Source organism: Callorhinus ursinus, unplaced genomic scaffold (assembly GCF_003265705.2).
Source record: "Callorhinus ursinus isolate GAN/ISIS: 27379988/994484 unplaced genomic scaffold, GSC_fseal_2.0 scaffold27, whole genome shotgun sequence".
Lineage (NCBI taxonomy): Eukaryota > Metazoa > Chordata > Mammalia > Carnivora > Otariidae > Callorhinus > Callorhinus ursinus.
In genome coordinates, this window is record NW_027397089.1 from 21,562,445 (window position 1) to 21,580,017 (window position 17,573).

Consider the following 17,573-nt stretch of genomic DNA (forward strand, 5'->3'; position numbering starts at 1 on the left):
TTCCTTTTTCTTTTTAAAAAATATTTTATTTATTTATTTGAGAGAAAGAGAGAGAGCTGAGCCGGGAGGTGGAGGGGAGGGAGGTGGGGCGGGGAAGGGCAGAAGGAGAGGGAGAAGCAGACTCCCCACCTGAGCAGGGATCCCTATGCCTGGCTGGATCCCCGGGTGGCAGGATCATAACCTGAGCCAAAAGCAGACCCTTAACCGACTGAGCCACCAGGCGCCCCTAAACCTTGTTTTTTCAAAGTTCCCTGATGGTTGTTGCTGAGGTGAATCATAATAAAAGCCAAGAAGATCAATCCAACTGCTGCCTAGTGAAGACCATCTGTCCAGCCATTACTGGGATTTTGCCAGAGGCTCTCAGTTTCATCACAAGTAAAGAATTTAAGGACCAACCAGACAGGGTTGAGTGGTGCAAGAGTTTATTAAAGAGAGAGAATACACTCTCGAAATAGAGAGTGGGCCACCTCAAGGGAGAGCTGTGCCTGGGGTTTGGGTCTCTATCTTTCTTTGACAGTATTAACTAGGGGGTGCAATATTTATTATTTGGGGAGGGGATTTTTGGGGGGAGCAGGGTTTTGCACCTTTTCTCCCATATTTATGAGGGTCTCTGGCCTTCTTGGTCTTGGGCTTGTCTGGTTTGATCTGGCTTCTTGTGGCTTTGTTTGCAGAATTCTGCCAGGACAGGTTGCTAACTTTCCTGATAATGGGCCTTGCATCCCCCTTTGCTGGCCTCCAGGCATCCTGTTAAAGCCTAACTAACTGCCTACTCTAACACAGCCACACCTCAGCTCCGGTGGGGAAAAGTCTGTGGGGGCCCACACAAGGAGTGGGCCCCGGCTGAGTGCGTCAGGCTTTGGTAATCTAGAGCATCGCTGTTCATAGCCCAATGCAAAACAGGTAATTTGTTAAGCAGAGTCAAAACTGGCTGAATGGGGAATGCATTGTCAGAGTGCAGGTAGGCAAAATTCCTATCTTATTCCTGGAGAATCTTCATAGATTTGCAGCTTGTGGGTACAAAGATTTTTGCCTGGGTTTAGAAGGTAATTTAAGACACAGATCAAGGACTTCTCAATAAGTGCCAACAATATATCCCAGACCAATTAAGTCAGAATCCCCGGGGTTGGCTCACAGGCATCAATATATATTAATATATTAATAATTAATAATGTATACACACACACACATACATATACCTAAAGTTCTCTGGATAAGAGAGATAACCTTGCAGTCAAGGTTGAAAGATCATTGTATTAATGTTACCTGTTTGTGGAGACAAAAAAACAAACTATATTTTACTGTAACAATTTTTGATGAGATGAAGGCTTTAACCAGAAGCCGAATTAATGAAAAGGAGAACCTCCCTCCCACTCCCCTACCCCTCCGTTTTTTTTTCCTACCATATTTTTTTCTTACTATTTTTTCCCTCTCAGCTGACAAGAGCTTATTCAGAATCAAATAGGCAGTAACTTACTGAGAACAAAGCTCAAAAAATCAGAGTAATAGCTCAAATAGGTCTGATTTTGATGCCTTGGCATATGCTTTTATATCATTCTGGAAAATGATTTCCCTTTGTATTTATTTCTTCAAGAAATCCTAAGAAGCTTCAAGATCCAACCCAGTTGTCACTCTCCTTATAAAACCAGAATGAACTATTGACAGATTTTGTAACACACTCCTCTGAGTTGCAGTTGCATTGCAGTCAAACTTTTGTCACATTCAAAAGTCATAGTTTACCTAATGTTGCTTTTTCTAATACTCTGTGAGCTCCTTAATGTTGCTTCCCTTTATTCACTTATTTCATCTACAATAGTATCTGAACTATTATGGATTTTATTGAATGGAATTAATGAATAATGCCCGTATTAGAGAGATTTATTTTTAGACAATTATATTACAATTAAGAAACCTGGATCCAAATGGTATTTTTGGGTTCAAAGGAAAGTGCAAATCAGTGTAAAGAAATCTGTGTCATATTTGCATGTTTGCATATTGGACTTTATTCTTCCGGATGTTCTCACAAGTGGAAAACTGCTGTCAGTGCCAATGATGAGTGGGGACATTTACTGTTTAATTTGGAAATCAGTCGCTGACTGGAAGTTATGTTAAAGTTTTTCATTTAAATCTGCGAGATTGGCTCTCGTTGTGTGTACTTCAGAGCCTCGGCTGGAATAAAAGGGAAGGATCTTTCAGGAAGATAAGTGAGCCAGTGTCTGAGCATTTTTCAGTGAAAAGTATCAGCTTGGATTTTATTCCACAACATTTTGACAGCCAAAAAATCAGTGAGACATAGGATTAACTTTCTGGATTCTTTATACAGAAATGCCATCTGGAATTCAAAATGCTTTTCTGGTAGCAGCAACAGGAGAATTCATAGCTGGAATGTTGGGGAGCAGCTTCATTGTACTGGTTAACTGCATTGACTGCGTGAAGAATCAAAAGCTCTCATCAGCTAACTGCATTCTCACCAGCCTGGCTATCTCCAGAATTGTTCTTCTTTGCATAACACTATTCAATTCATTTTTAACGGTGTTCCGGCCACATCTTTATGCCATTGATAAACTAGCAAGATTCGTTAGTATTTTTGGGACACTGAGCGATCACCTAGCTGCCTGGTTTGCCACCTAAGTGTTTTCTACTTTAAAATAGCCAATGTCTCCCATCCCTGTTTCATCTGGCTGAGGTGGAGAATTAACAGAGTGCTACTTGTGCTTCCACTGGGGTCTTTATTCTTACTGTCTTGCAACTTTGAATTATTAGATACATTTACTAATTTCTGGGTCAATGTCTATCAAAGATATGAAAGAAACTCAACTTGGTCCCCAGATGTAAGGAAAACTCTGTATCTTAACAGCTTGATTGTTTTCAGTTTCATCTACTTAATCCCCTTTCTGCTGTCCCTGACCTCACTGCTCCTTTTATTTCTTTCCCTGATGAGACATACCAGGAATGTGCAACTGAACTCCGGCTCTAGGGACTTCAGCAGAGAGGCCCATAAGAAGGCCATGAAAATGGTGATGTCTTTCCTTCTCCTCTCCACGGTTCATTTTTCTTCCGTCCTTTTAACAGGTTGGATTTTCCTTTTACTGCAGAATTGTCAGGTCAATTTGGTTGTCAGGTTATTATCAACTCTTTTTCCTTCAGGCCACTCATTTATTCTGATTTTGGGAAACAGCAAGTTGAGAAAAACTGCTTTAGGACTACTGTGGCATCTTAATCGCCACTTGAAAATGGTGAAACCTTATCTTCATAGACTTTTCCAGAATTTCCTATATCCCAAGAGAATTAAATTAATGAAGAGACATTGAAGATCCATTTTAACCTTTGTTTTTCTCACTGGATTCATTTAGATACTATTAAACATCACAGACTTTCCCCAGAATGACCTATAAACGTAAAAAGCGAGCATCATTCATTATAACACTTGCTAGTAACAAGAATATATTTGAGACAATATGAATATAAAATATGTAATGCAGCATGTATTGATTTTATATGTACTAGCAAATATTTATTATGTTACTATGTGAGAAAAGGGTTACTTAGAAATGAAAATCCCTTCCAAGTTGAAGTAGGTGGAATATTTGTACAATATTAAGTTAAAAATAAATTAAGGAATAAAAATGCTGGAAGTGCATCATCATCCCATAACAACAGATAAAACTTTTAAAACAAAGAAACAAGACTCTCAGTATGAATCCAAGCTAGAATAGACACTAATAAGAGAAAAATCAACTTAGTTTATAAAAAGACACTGAATAATGATCCCTAATTGTATAAGAATACTTTTATGTGTACTTTACAAGGATCAAAATCGGAGTTTGTGTGGGGTGTGTGTCTGCATGTAACGATTATACGAAGGCTGGTGTCCCTTGTCAGAGAGGACAAAGACAACCAACTCACCAGGGATAAGAACAAAAAGTTTACAGGAGAAATATGTGTATTTGTGTAAATTTTAAACACGTTTGTGTGTGTGTGTGTGTGTGTATATTATATATATATATGGTGCCAGGTTGATGTTTATAATAAAATAATTGAAATGAAATCAAAGTAGCTGAAAATGTACATAATCTTAAGGCCAGCCCTTGGCAAAATTGTGCTTGTTAGTGATATTGCAACTCTGAATAAAAGTTTGTTATCTAGTAATTTTTAGAAATTAAAATTTTAAACATTAAACTATCGATAATGAAGAAATCGTTGTAGGGTTTTAAATTGCCATAATTTTTCAATTGTAGAAGCTAACAAAAAACAAAAACAAACTAGATAATAAATGTTGAAAAATATGTGGGTTATAAGTTAATTTTGATGGAGCAGTAGGTCAAGTCTAATGCTGGGAATATAAAAACCATAAGGGCTTTTTAAAGTGTACTCTTCCTCCAGGGAACTGTGCTATGGGGTGCTCTGATGATGAGGAGGATACATGTACATACCCACCCACAAAAAGATTTAGATTTTTTTTTTTTAACTTCACTCATTATGTTGGATCCTATATAAGAAATTTCCTGGGTGGGGGGCTGTGGGGGAACTGGATGAAGGTGATCAAAAGATACAAACTGCCAGTTATAAGAAGAATACATACAGGGATGTAATGTACAACATGATGACTATGATTAACACCTGCTGTATGGTAAACTTGAAAGTTGCGAAGAGAGTGGATCCTAAAAGTTCTCATCACAAGGAAGAAAAAATCCTTTTTTTTTTTTTGGTATCTATGTAAGATGGTGGATGTTAACTGAACTTACTGTTGTAGTCATTTTGCAGTATTATGGTGTGCAGTTTAAGCTTATACAGTGCTGTATGTCAATTATATCTCAATTAAAAGAAATTTCCTAATGACTGTCACTGGGATTATCTTACTTTTGGAAAGGTGGAATTCTAATCATACTAGCTATTATTTAGATTCAGATATTGAGGATAATTTGGTTTAGAACACATCCTTTTTCATAAGGAAGATTACTTTGTACTTACTAGAAGTAAGCATATTTAGTTTTAGTTTTTAGATTTACACGTTAGTATCAGCAAACTTTTTTTTATTAACCAAGATAAAAAAAAAAAGATTTAAACAACCATGCACAGCCCTTGCTTCCTATGAGTGGGATTTAGCAGTAAATGTTCTCATTAGGATTAAGTCCTCACTTCTCATGTACTGATGTTGGAGAGATGAAGCTCTAAGAAGTAGGGGCCTATTCCTGATAAAAAGCACACAAAATGACTATTAAAAATGAGGCCTGGGTTACAGATTGGGCAGTGACTACTGGTGTATTGCTTTTTCCCTAGTAAAATGATATTTTGAAGGATGCCTGGGTGGCTCAGTCGTTAAGCGTCTGCCTTCGGCTCAGGTCATGATCCCAGGGTCCTGGGATCCAGCCCCGCATCGGGCTCCTTGCTCAGCAGGGAGCCTGCTGCTTTTCCCACTGTCTGTTGCTCGCCCTGCTTCTGCTCTCTCTCTCTCTCACAAATGTATCAATAGAATCTTTAAAAAAAGATTGATCAAGAGTTACTCTCAGAATAAATCTTCATTTAAAAAATTGATCAGATGATTGGTTTGATCAATTCAGGAGAAAAGTTATTGAAGAGGGTTATATATAAAAAAAACCACAGGTGACAGACGGGTTATTTTCAATTTTGCAGTTGGGAAACACCAACATACATACAGCTTCAGAAGACAAAGGAACACCATGGTACCTCTATTCCTTAGCCCCATGTTTAAATGAGTTTAATTTTAAAAATAACTTATTTTCCCTTTCATACAGATCTAACCTGACCTCTGAATTTTAAGGCTCCTATTACTCACTCTTTGACTTGAGATATTCTCAAAAGTTTTCTTTTTATCCATTAAAAACTAGTTTCTTGAAAAAAAAAAGCTCCTTTTTAAAAATTAAACCTTTTTCTTTTTAAAGATTTTATTTATTTGACAGAGAGAGACACAGCAAGAGAGGGAACACAAGCAAGGGGAGTGGGAGAGGGAGAAGCAGGCTTCCTGCCGAGCAGGGAGCCTGATGTGGGGCTCGATCCCAGGACCCCGGGATCATGACCTGAGCCCAAGGCAGACGCTTAATGACTGAGCCATGCAGGCGCCACCCCCCCTTTTGGTTTATCTGTTGGCCTCACTTCTCTGTGCCTATGATTTCAGAGTGAAGACATTCCGGGCACAGTTATTTCATTAGCGCTTTTTATCTTTTGGTTGTGACAATTTATTTTTTCTCAATTTGGTTCATATGAAAAGGTATACCCAATCCATTTCATTCAATGTATGAACAACCTTCATTTCTCTTTATTCATTGATGCCCTCCACTACCTACTGTGAATAAATCCACATACTTGGTATTTGAAAGCCATAAAGATGGGCAAAATTTTCTAATGCAGATCCTGAATTAGGATAGGAACTGGCAGGGGTGCCCTCAGATGTACTGCAATTAAGCTACTAAGAATTCAATAGTTTCTTCTTATCATTTGTTGGTAGGCAGTCAGTAATGTCCTTGGCCTTTTGATGGTCCCCAGAGCATTGCTGAGATTGGAGGCGGGAGAAGCGGACTTCATTTGTAAAGACTCATGACTTGGTTTGGTGGTAATCTTGCCCGGCAATCGGCTATTGAAGAATTCTTACTAAAATTGCAAGAAGTTCCCATATTCATGATAATCCAACCCAACTGCTGTGAACCAACTGAACCCTACTGGAAACCCTAGTTATTGCAGGGGTTCCTTTCTTGGTTCTCTTGCCTGAAACCTTCCAACTCTGCTCTTCAGGCTACTTTCCAGGCTCAGTTTCTGGCAGTTTCCTGTCTCCTTTTGTTCCTATATTCCTAAACTTTCCATTCCCACCCCTTTACGTCTCCATGTGTAAGTCCTATTTTCTTTTCGACTATCGAATGTATGAATGCTGAACCAGGAAAAGCCCCCATTAAAATAGGACTGTAAGACTTTGTAACAGAAAATTTAGGTAAGCCTCCTCAGAGCAGTGATGGATAGTTCCAAAATTCATGTTTACCTTATCACCTCTACTCCTTAGGGGTAAGTAAAGTGTTTCCTTTTCAATCATAGGGGCAATGCCCTTTTCGCTACCTCCACTCATCCCCCTTCTCTCCACTAACAGGCCAAATGACTTTAGACAGCAGAAAGTATAAAATGCTTGGATTTACATATCAAAGTATATTGAGTGTTTATATTCTAATACATAAAGCCCTCAACTATACTGAAAAAAAAAAAGATATTGCCAACTATGATCCAGGTAATACTTCTGTTTTAAATTTAAGAAACAGGATTATTAAAAAAAAAAAAAGCCAAAGGATTATTCAGCATTACCTATACATTAAAAAAATCGAATCCCTCATCAAAAGTATCTTTAGGGATAAAGGAGGTTCAACTCTAGTTTGGCCAACTACTATGACCTTGGGGAGTTACTTAACCTCTTTAAATTCCAGTTTCCTTATCTGAAAAATGATGGTGAAAATGTTTTCCTCATAGAATATACATGAGAATTATAGAGATCATGTATGTAAATAATTTTGCAGTTTGTGGTACTAAAAACTCAGTAAGGAACGCCTGGATGGCTTGCTCACCGGGGAGCCTGCTTCTCCCCTGTTTGTATGCTCTCTGACAAATAAAATCTTAAAAAAACTTCAATAAAATTAAAAAATGATGCTGATAATAAGGATATGCTCTTTTAGCCAAGCAATCACATATTTTTGCCCTCAACTGAAAAAAAAAAACTTATTCCCTAACTTTCAAGTTATATGTTACTATGATCACCATTCCCTTTTCAACTGTAACACAGTCCACATTCCCCAGTATTTTTATCAATTACACTTTATGAATGTGTTTTTTCTTTATTTGTGAGAACTGTGTTACCTCTCTGCTCCTTCATGCTGGAAGGATCTCTGGACCAATCAATATTCATCATGGCCTGAAAAAGCTTAATTTATGGGCAATAAAGTGGACCTTAATATCAGGGGCAACTTTATTTCCTTCATTGACTAATGACTGTGTAGAAAAAACAACTAATTTGGCATTTATCCAACTATGTTTATTATCTACATTGCATCAGGTAATACTCTAAGGCAAGGGATACAGCAATGAACAGTCTTTGGCTTCATGGATGCTGCCTGGAAGGATGGTAAGAGGAATGAAACTACTTGCAAATTAGAATAAGTGGTTTAGTCAGGGCAAAAATCTTGTCTTCTCCCTTGGGAAACTTCACTGAGTTATAAATGTGGGAAGAAAAATACAGACTGGGTGTAAGAACAAATGTGAAGAATAAAGGGTAAATCATGGAGCCTTCATTCAGTTCCTACTTCATAGTTGCTGATACTGTATGTGCTGTAAAAACTGGATAGGATACAGTATCCTCCCTCACAGAGCATGCAATTTGGCAGGAGGATGTGATATACAGTAAGTGCTGAGTGCCTTGGTTTCAGCAGTGTAACAAAAGGCTAAGCTGAACGAAAAAGGTTGAAGAAGGCACATGTTCATGTAGCAACCTGAATGAAGCATCCCTGTCCCTCACCATTCCAGGGCTAATGGCAGCCCCATTCTTTTGTTACAAAGTGGGACACTACTACTTCTGGGGAAGAGTGATGCTCACCATTTTTAAGTCCCCTGGCATTACAGAATTGTTTCACTGATCAAATTACATTGCTAATATTTAAAAATGTTTTAGTTCCTGAACTCTCACAGCAATATGTAAGAACCAAGGGAAAGATTATAGAAAACTGTCTCTTGGATATTTAAAAACAAAAACCCACATCTGATAACTAATGCACAATTAGGCAAAAATAAGGTAGCCTACGAAAATGGCACAGGTTGATATTAACACAGCCCTTAGATGGAGTAAAAGAGATTAATACAATCAGGGGAATCTGGGAAAAAATAATGAAAAAATGACCTCTAAGTTTAGCCTTAAAAATACAGGTCAAGTAACAAAAGGCAAAAAAAAAAAAAAAAAAAAAGAGTAGAGAAGGCAGAAGAAAGTAAAAGAGGATGTGCTCAAAAAAAAACTACAGGAGTTTGCCTGGAGACAAGGAATAAAGAAAGGTTACATCCCTGCTTGTAAACTGTACTTTTCCATTATCAAAGCTGATAACATTTGCATTCTACTTTGTAACCACAATTAAGTATAAAGAAACACAATTACCCAAAGCCAGGACTTGGTGCTGGAGGGGGAACTTAGTTTACAACCCAAGAGTATACTTGTTGGTTGGACAGGATTAGTGTAATACAAAACTGCAAATAGTTTATAAATCTTTATCGCTCCAAACAATGGTGACTTTTATCTCTTAAAATCCTTCTGGAGGCTCTGCCCCAGGCCCTCACCGTCAGTACCTTACAGATCACCTTTAGGGACTGAAAAGCTCCACTGGAAAAAAACAGGCATTCTGTGAGTTTTAAGTTTTACTCACATGTTAATGAGATATTTTGTTAGAACTAATACTAGTTATTGTGTATATATCAAGCACTAAGGCAGGCTTATTTTTGATTCTCTTGACTTTTCAAAGTAGGTATTTTTATCTTCTTTTAATAGTTAAGCAAACTGGGTTTTAGGTAGACTGATTCACCTACAACCACAAAATTAAGAGTTTGTATTTTAACAGTGATCTGCACTGATTTAAAAAACTCAATCCCATTTTACTGTGGTGGCTCTTAACCAGTGTTGTGTATTTCAATTGCCTGGGGGAAACTTTTAAAACTGAAACTTACTTAAGTTTTAATCAGAGAAATACATATATACAATTAAGAAAAACCAAAATAATACTGTTAGGCTGGTAGTGAAACACAGCAACCCTCTGCCTTTTCTCTACCCACCTCTGACTTTTTTCTCCAGAGACAACCACTTCTGTTTATCGTAGCTTTTTTAATAATGTGTTGATACTGCTTTACTGACCTCTATATTAGATCTTGACTGATTTTTCCCCATTACACACACCTCTCCTCTCCAATCCCCTCACTACTACACAATCATTTTTTGTTGTATTAGTATTCAGTTTTACATAATTATGACTGACGTTATATGACTAGTAAGAGTCGCAATAGAAGAATGCAGTGTAGTTCCTGAAAAACTTTGAATTTTCCCGTTTCATAATGGATTTGTTTCCTTAATTTTTTTTAAGAAAATCTGCAGACCACCAATTCATCCTCAGACTCTGAAAAACTAAAAATCTCGTCTTTGTATTCAAATACACCCGGTACTCTCAGTTTTTCTTTCTGAGACATTCCACGTAACTTTCTGTCTTTACGCATTTCTTACTGAATTCATGCTCTTCTCCCCCCTACTCTCCTCCCTCTTTAATGTAGTTGTATTACGATTTTAGCAACTTCATGGCATACTCCTTAGGTCATTTACTCTCTAAATAATAAAACGCCTTTTTCCCCATTGACAACAGACTGGATCTCTCACCTTCCCACTTTATAAGGACAGCATTACCATTTTTCCCCTCCCCCTTCAACATCCCTGCTTGTAAACTGTATTTTTCTCCATTATCAAAGCTGGTAACATTTACATTCTACTTTGTAACCACAATTAAGTATTATCTCAAAAGATGAAAACCATAAACATCATTTACATTATTTATTACGATTATTTAAATGTTATTGACGAAGCAGCCAAGCTTAGTGCTGTGACTGGATTTCCTTCTCTTTGGCTCCAAGGTCTGGAACTACACGCTACTCACAGGGACCCTGAAAGAGAGTCCACTTTCTTACACTCCAACCCTCTGTTCAAAATCCAGCAGCATTTTACATTGTTTGGTATTAGAAGGTCGCTTTTCCCGTACAGTTGTGCTTTTCCACTGAAAATTTCTGACTGTCATGGTTTTCTCTTGTTGAAGAAATATATTTGCCTTCCACGTATCTTTAAGATCTTCAGCTTCTTACTCATCCAATGTCTTGCTTACAATCCAATATTCCCGAAATTTATGTCTTATTTTAATTTGGGCCATGAGCTTGTACATTAAAATTTTTCTCAAAACTTTATTAGCCCTCCTTTTTTTAATAATGCATCATGTTCGTTCTGTTTTCGTTTTAAAGATGTCGTAGACCTTAACTGAAGTTCGTCGCTGTCCCCGGAAATCCGCGTACTTCCTCTCTCTAGCCGCTACCCGCCACCGCCCCGACAGCTCGGCTAGGACCGTCTCCTTTAAGAGAGCAGCCGCAAAGAGCGCTCAAGTCCTCTCGCGAGATTCCAGAGTTCCGCGCTCGCAGCTCCGTTTCGCCGCCGAGCCTCCTGGGAGTCGGCCATGTCCTGGCCGGGAAGCCCAGGGCGTAACCACGGTACTAAATGTGTACCTGCAAGCGGATGTTGAGGATCACCGAGCCTGCGACGTAGAAGTACGGAAAGTTCATGCGCAGCTGCCAGGCCAGCTCGAAGAAGGCGAGCAGGGTGCGGGACAGCCCTTTGCAGAAGACTCCGTAGGAGCTGGGGATCCCGGCCGTGCTGCAGGCTTTGAGGGCCAAGGAAGACGGAGCCGCCGCGGTGGCCATGGACCCGGTGTCGCCGCTCACCCAGTGCTGAGCGCCGAGAGTCACCACAGGCCTCGTGGACCCCCGACCGACGGCCGGGACGGCGAGGGGCGGGGGGGTGGTGGTCACGCAGCCGCCAGGCTCATACCTGCGCCTCCCGCTGACTCCCGTTTCCTCCCCAGCGGCGCTCTGGCCAAGGCAGCCGCTATTGCTCCGCCCCTTCCTGTCTGCTGCTCCCACGGGTATTTAGCGCTTAGAGCTTAACAGGTGGTAGGTGCGGAAGGGGTTACGCATGTATATATGTCATACACATTGTCTTATATGTGGTCAGCCAAACATACTATTTTCACTCTGAAATGAAGAAAGGAAGCTTAGTAAAATTACGTAATTTGAATTTGCCCTAGAGAACACAGTTTGTATTTAAAACAGGTTTGTCTGCTATGTGATCTGGGGTATTAACCAGGAATATCACCCTTTGATTTCATAAAATTAACCCTAATATTAGGGCAAGATGGACTCCTTACATAAGCCGGTTCAGACTTAAAAGTCTCTGTGTTCATAACATACTATAACTGTAAAGGACCACAATCTCAGGCTATGGATTTTCCTGTGTATTAGGACTCTTTCAATTGCAAGTGACCCAGACATTTAAGCAAACAAAATGAAACACATACCTACGCACATATACTTTAATTTGGGGGGGGGACATGTTACATACATACAATATAATTCCCACCCAGGTAAACCCCTGAAAAGTCCAGAATAGGTATGGAAGCATGGGGATACACCCGTGAAACCTGTGGCTAGGCCCCAAAGCTTGGAATACTACTAAAATCTCAACTCTGAATAACCTTAGGGTTAACATCATAGTGTATCTCCCATAGCCACATACCCTTCTGATGTTTAAGTGATGCACATTTCATTACCTTCTCCAATCTACATTTTAACTTAACCTCTACACTCAGGGATTATTCAGATATGTAATTTATGATCAAAATCCTCAGATTACTAGTTCTGAAAAGGTGTATGTTCACATATCCCACATCTCACTTGCACTGAATAGCTGTAGTGACTACTTGAAGCACAATTAATGTATCCAAGAGACTCTCTGTTTCTCTATATCCTACTGATAATGATTGGTACAAATAACATGCTGTTATGAAATTTGTAAAATGTAATTGTGTGTCCCCGGGTAGAATTTTTTCTACTTTGCTCTACGAATACCACCCCTGCAACACTGTGTAGACAGCACTTAGAAGAACTGATTACCAGTCACTTGAGACAACTTATAAAATAGAATATTTGAGAATATAAAATATTCCGAAGAATAATATAAGATGAATGACAACTCTAAGAACCAGGAGGAAATGTGTAATTTTAGTATTCAGGTATAATTTACTCTTTCTGAAAATTCAAAAAAGAATAGGTCAAGATATTCAGGGTCACTTAAGTCATTAAGTTTCTGGATCTTCCATTTCCAACTATAATAAACTATGTGGATTCATTCTCCTCTACCCTTTCTCTACTACCCCACCCCTTACACCCAGTTCTGGTTAACTCCAGGAAAATCCTGTCTTTCATCCTAAGCCCATGGGGAAAATAGCAGCCATCTGCTGCTAAGGTGGTTAGGTAGATGTCCTGTTTCAATGGGAAAGGACTGGGCAAATAAGAGTAGTCATGAACTCCCTCTTCTACTCATTAATACTCTAAAGCTGATAAAAGATTTCCATCAGGTGAAACTGACAGTGGAATGTGGAATAGGACCAATATTTTACATGGTTCTGGTTTTTATTCTGTCCTTTGATCTTTACATTTGAATAACTGATCCATATTTTTTGCCAAGTAGGCACTTGTAAGTAAGCTATCAACAGTAACACGTGCTAAACCATTTCTCTAGTCGATACTGCATTGGCCACTAACTTGACCTTCCTTTCCTAATCTTTCTTATTCCCCATTTTTTGACTCTATATTCCCATTTAGGTTTTTTTTTTTTTTTTTTTTTGAGAGAGAGAGCATGGGTGAGTGCACGGCCGGGGGCGGGGCAGAGGAAGAAGGAGAGAATTTCAAGCCCACTGTCATACATGGGCCTCCATCTCACGACCCTGAGATCACAACCTGAGCCAAAATCAAGAGTTCAGACGCTTAACCAACTGAGCCACCCAGGCAGCTCCATGCGACCTCCCTCCCCCGCTCCCACCACCCTTTAGTACTTTTTAATGACCTGGTTAGCTTTATGATCCTTTGGAAGAGTTTAAAGGTAAGCACCAGTGGGTCTGTAAAGGACTATATTGGCAAATTCTCACTATTGTAGTTAATCAGGCATAATATGTCTTTCATTTATCATTTTATTTGAGCCTTACCTCTTATTCTGAGTCTGGCTAAAGATCTGTCGGTTTTGTGTATCTTTAAGAAAAAAACCAGCTTGTAGTTTGATTTTTTTTTCTACTGTCTGTATAGTCTCTGCTTTTCATTTACACTCCTTGTTAGTGTTGTTGTTGTTGTTGTTGTTGTTTTTGGTAGTTCCTTGAAGTATAAAGTTGTTTATTTGAGAACTTTCAATCAGCCCACCCCAAACTCATGTTTGCCACTAAAACCTCTGTGACTGTGCATGCCACTGTTTTTGTTCTTAGCGGCTCCCAGGGGCTCCCTGCAGATGATGGTATGTGGAGACCCATCAGTGTCCCTAAGTCAGGCTCCTGGAGAACTACTAATTACTTTGCCCTTCAGCTCTTTGATGCAGGTCTGACCTTCATGCAGCAACTGGGAAGTCAGGACATTAGATATGCAGACTAACCACTATGAGGGAGAAACAGAGCTGGGTGTTTTTGCCTACTTTGTGCTTAAGCAGAGGGGATAGTTACTGGGAGTCTTTTTGTGCACATTTAGAACCACCTCTTTAGTTTGTGTGGTCCCCAGGGATTTGTGAATGCTGAATCCTGCCAGTTCCAGGAGCCAGTCGTAATAGTTGGGATGCTGGGTGTCTGGATGTGCTTCTAGTGAGAAGCTGGAGATTTGGTTTTATTGTTGAAGTGATCTGGGAGGACACAGTAGGTGATGTGCCCTGCTCCTCTGTCCGGCTCCTGGGAGGATCACAGGTAGTTCCAACATACAGGCTGATTAGAAGTCATATCCTCAGGCAGCAGCTGTGAAAGTCTGCAAATTTCTTCTAGGGAGAAACCTAGTGATCCATGTGTAGCGAGGAGAGAAATTCAGGAGTGTCCTATTGTCACCTTCTTAGTATTTCAGCTCATTTTCCATGGTTGCCCCGGGGGTATTCTCTATTGTGTGTGTGTTTGGAGTGGATAGTATCTATGGACTAGATGTGGAGTTTTCACACATTACTTCTCACACTGCTGTGTCTAGAACTTTGTCATTTGATCACACTTAACTGCAAAGGAGGCTGGGAGATGTCTCAGGCATGCTTAGGAAGAAGAAAATAAGGATTTTGGTCTGCCTCACTACATCTGCCACAGTCTCCATGCCTGTTTTTAAATCACCATATGTACCCTTTTCCCCACTCATAGAATACACTGATACCCCTTTCCCGGGGACACAACTCAGAGTTCTATATTTAAGTTCTATCAGTTTAAGATCCAGGAATTTGGGGTGATAAGTTCTCTACATGATTACAGGTTGCTGTCCCTCATAGTCTGATGACAAATGAACTCAGAAAACACAAAATGGATGGATGCCTTCCTCCATCCTTCACCTCCAAATATAAAATGGTTAGGGTCAGGCTAGCTGGAAAGAATAAACTCCTTTCATTTGGCAAAGAGAATAGGGGGTCTATAGCTGTTGATTGTCCATAGCAGTGACAAAATCTGGGTAGATACTGTGAAGCCCCTGGCACTGACTTTACAGAGAAGTTCCTGATTAGTCCCTGTGTCTGGGCTCTGGGAAGAACTCCCTTATTCATCATTCTTTGTGGCTCCTGGCTCTACCCTCTGGATGTTCTTCATAATTATTATCCTTCTTGGCTACATCTGAAGTAGATGTTGGGGAAGAAACCCTCCTGAACAAGGTAACAAATTTCAGGCCTACTCCCTGATAATACAAATTTGGAAGCCAGTAAGTCATTCAAATGCCACAGATTTCATTGTCAAACTCAACAAGTACAATAACCACAAATATTTTGTTTAATCTATTTGCTTTCAGTCAGATGTCCAGAGACAAAAGATTTCCCTTACATAAATGCCTTCTTTAATTAATTACTCAATTAATTAGCTTAGTCATCCCATGACTACCTCAACTTCAATAGTAGCTACCTAGAAGCCATCTGAAATAATGGGCGTATGTCAGAAGTTTAAACCCTTGGTCTGGTCTTTTCTATAAGGAATAGTTTCCTATTGTTTAACTGAAAAATCTTAATGGGCCTTTGTCAGTTAAGGACTTATCTTCAGTTTTATTTATTACTGTTTGAGACCTAAGAGCTGTGAGATTTTTACAGTCCTATGAAACCCAAAATTTCTGAACTCACTCTTCCTTTTCTATTTGCAACCCAGTTGATTCATTCCTTTCTCATCTTGTCTTGTAATACATTGCTAAAAACAACTTTAGCACAACATTTTAGGTCTTACCAACCACTTCCACTAGGGCTAAGACTATGTAAACAGGGCCTGCCTCAAAGATTTTCTATGTAACATTTTAAAAGACTTGCCGCTGCAAAGTAGAGCCTACGTGTTTCCAGCCTCCAAAATCTGTTTCTTCATGATCCAAATGCCTCTAAACCTGCCCCCTTTGTGTCACAAATAGGCTCCCAAACAAAGTGACTCATACATAATATAGACTTAAATTGCTCTTTTCACAGTATTGATGTATTTGAGGAACCTTCTCCATACAGTTACCCCAGGAATTAGGCTGAGCAAACGTATTCTATCTTTAACATGTGGCTTCCAAGATAGCTTGGGGTCATCCCCATTGCTGACAGCAATGAGGAAAAAGGTATATGGAGGAGTGTTCATGGGGAGATTTTTGTTGGGTTGGACCTGTAAATGATGCACATAATTTTCACTCATATGACATTGTTCAGATATCAGCCACATTGCCACAACCACCTGCAAGGGACGCTGGGAAGTACAATCTCTGTGGCCCAGACGAAGAGGTGAAATGGAAATGAGCACATGGATGTTGGAGAGCACTTAGTACCATTACAATCGAAATAGCCAGTAAGTTACTGTAAAACAGTTTCCTCCTTTAGAAGCATGGTGTAGCTTGTTCGTGTGACTTTGACAATTTATACAAGCCCTATGTCCATCATGAATATCAGCTCTTTTTCTCTATTTCTTCATAAATTCTAAAGAACTCAAGTTCAAACAAATGTTCCTAGCCACATGAAACCATAATTGATTCTGCACTGTAGCATCTGTAGCTTCCTCATGCATATTCCCAGCATATGTTGCTTACAACTTCTGATGTAGCTAATTATTTATACTTATTTGTTCTAGAATGTGAGTGTGCTCTTTGAACTATAAATAATTTCATTAATTATTCCTATAAATCATCGAATCAATAAAAATACTTGATAGGTAGAATGAGTGACAATAATAACAATTACATAAAACTTTTTTCTAGCAATTTCTATTCAAAATCTAAAATATTTGCATTCAAATGTATGGCTCAGGAAAGATGAAAGTAGAACTTAGGGGAAAATAATGTCTCATATTTGAATATTTTCATACCTGACTTCATCCTTTTAATCATTAACACAAATGGACAAACTATTTGGTTTAGCACTGGAATTACAGTATCAATAGAGGGAACTATTCTTTTGTGAAGGTCTCTGCAACTATACCCCATAGCAGAATTTTGGTTGTTCTTTCTGGAATTATGGTGCAGACATCTCTAAGTGGATGTCAACCTGCAACTGTTTAGCTATGAAGCCGTCGGTGAGGCACCACACCAGAAAAATATTGATGGAAATGTGAGTTGGAATGAAGATCTCTTTCTGGTGGTGGCAGCAGGAGAAGTCATCTTAGGAATGCAGGGACACGGGTTCATGGGACTGGCAAATGGCACTGAGTGGGTCAAGAATGGCAAAGTCTCATCAACTGATTTCATCCTTACCAGCTTGGCTATGGCCAGAATCACTCAAGAGTGGGTAACACTATTTGATTAATTTATGG

At 39.3% G+C, this 17,573-nt stretch overlaps 2 protein-coding genes across 2 annotated transcripts; one reads left to right on the forward strand and one right to left on the reverse strand.

The window, feature by feature from the left end:
* The first annotated feature begins 2,322 nt into the window (after positions 1–2,322).
* On the forward strand, positions 2,323–3,308 carry LOC112830035 (taste receptor type 2 member 42-like). Its single transcript, XM_025879679.2, is given in 2 exon segments — positions 2,323–2,623; positions 2,626–3,308. Coding segments are annotated over 2 exon segments (984 nt in total).
* A 7,239-nt stretch (positions 3,309–10,547) lies between these two features.
* SMIM10L1 (small integral membrane protein 10 like 1) lies at positions 10,548–11,660 on the reverse strand. The gene has a single exon (XM_073877972.1). The coding sequence runs from the start codon at positions 11,470–11,472 to the stop codon at positions 11,266–11,268; it is 207 nt and encodes a 68-aa protein (XP_073734073.1). The 5' UTR covers positions 11,473–11,660; the 3' UTR covers positions 10,548–11,265.
* Between the last annotated feature and the right edge of the window lie 5,913 nt (positions 11,661–17,573).

Bases quoted from the DNA above. Each gene is read 5' to 3' on its own strand.
- SMIM10L1 (XM_073877972.1), bottom strand. From the start codon at position 11,472: ATGGCCACCGCGGCGGCTCCGTCTTCCTTGGCCCTCAAAGCCTGCAGC.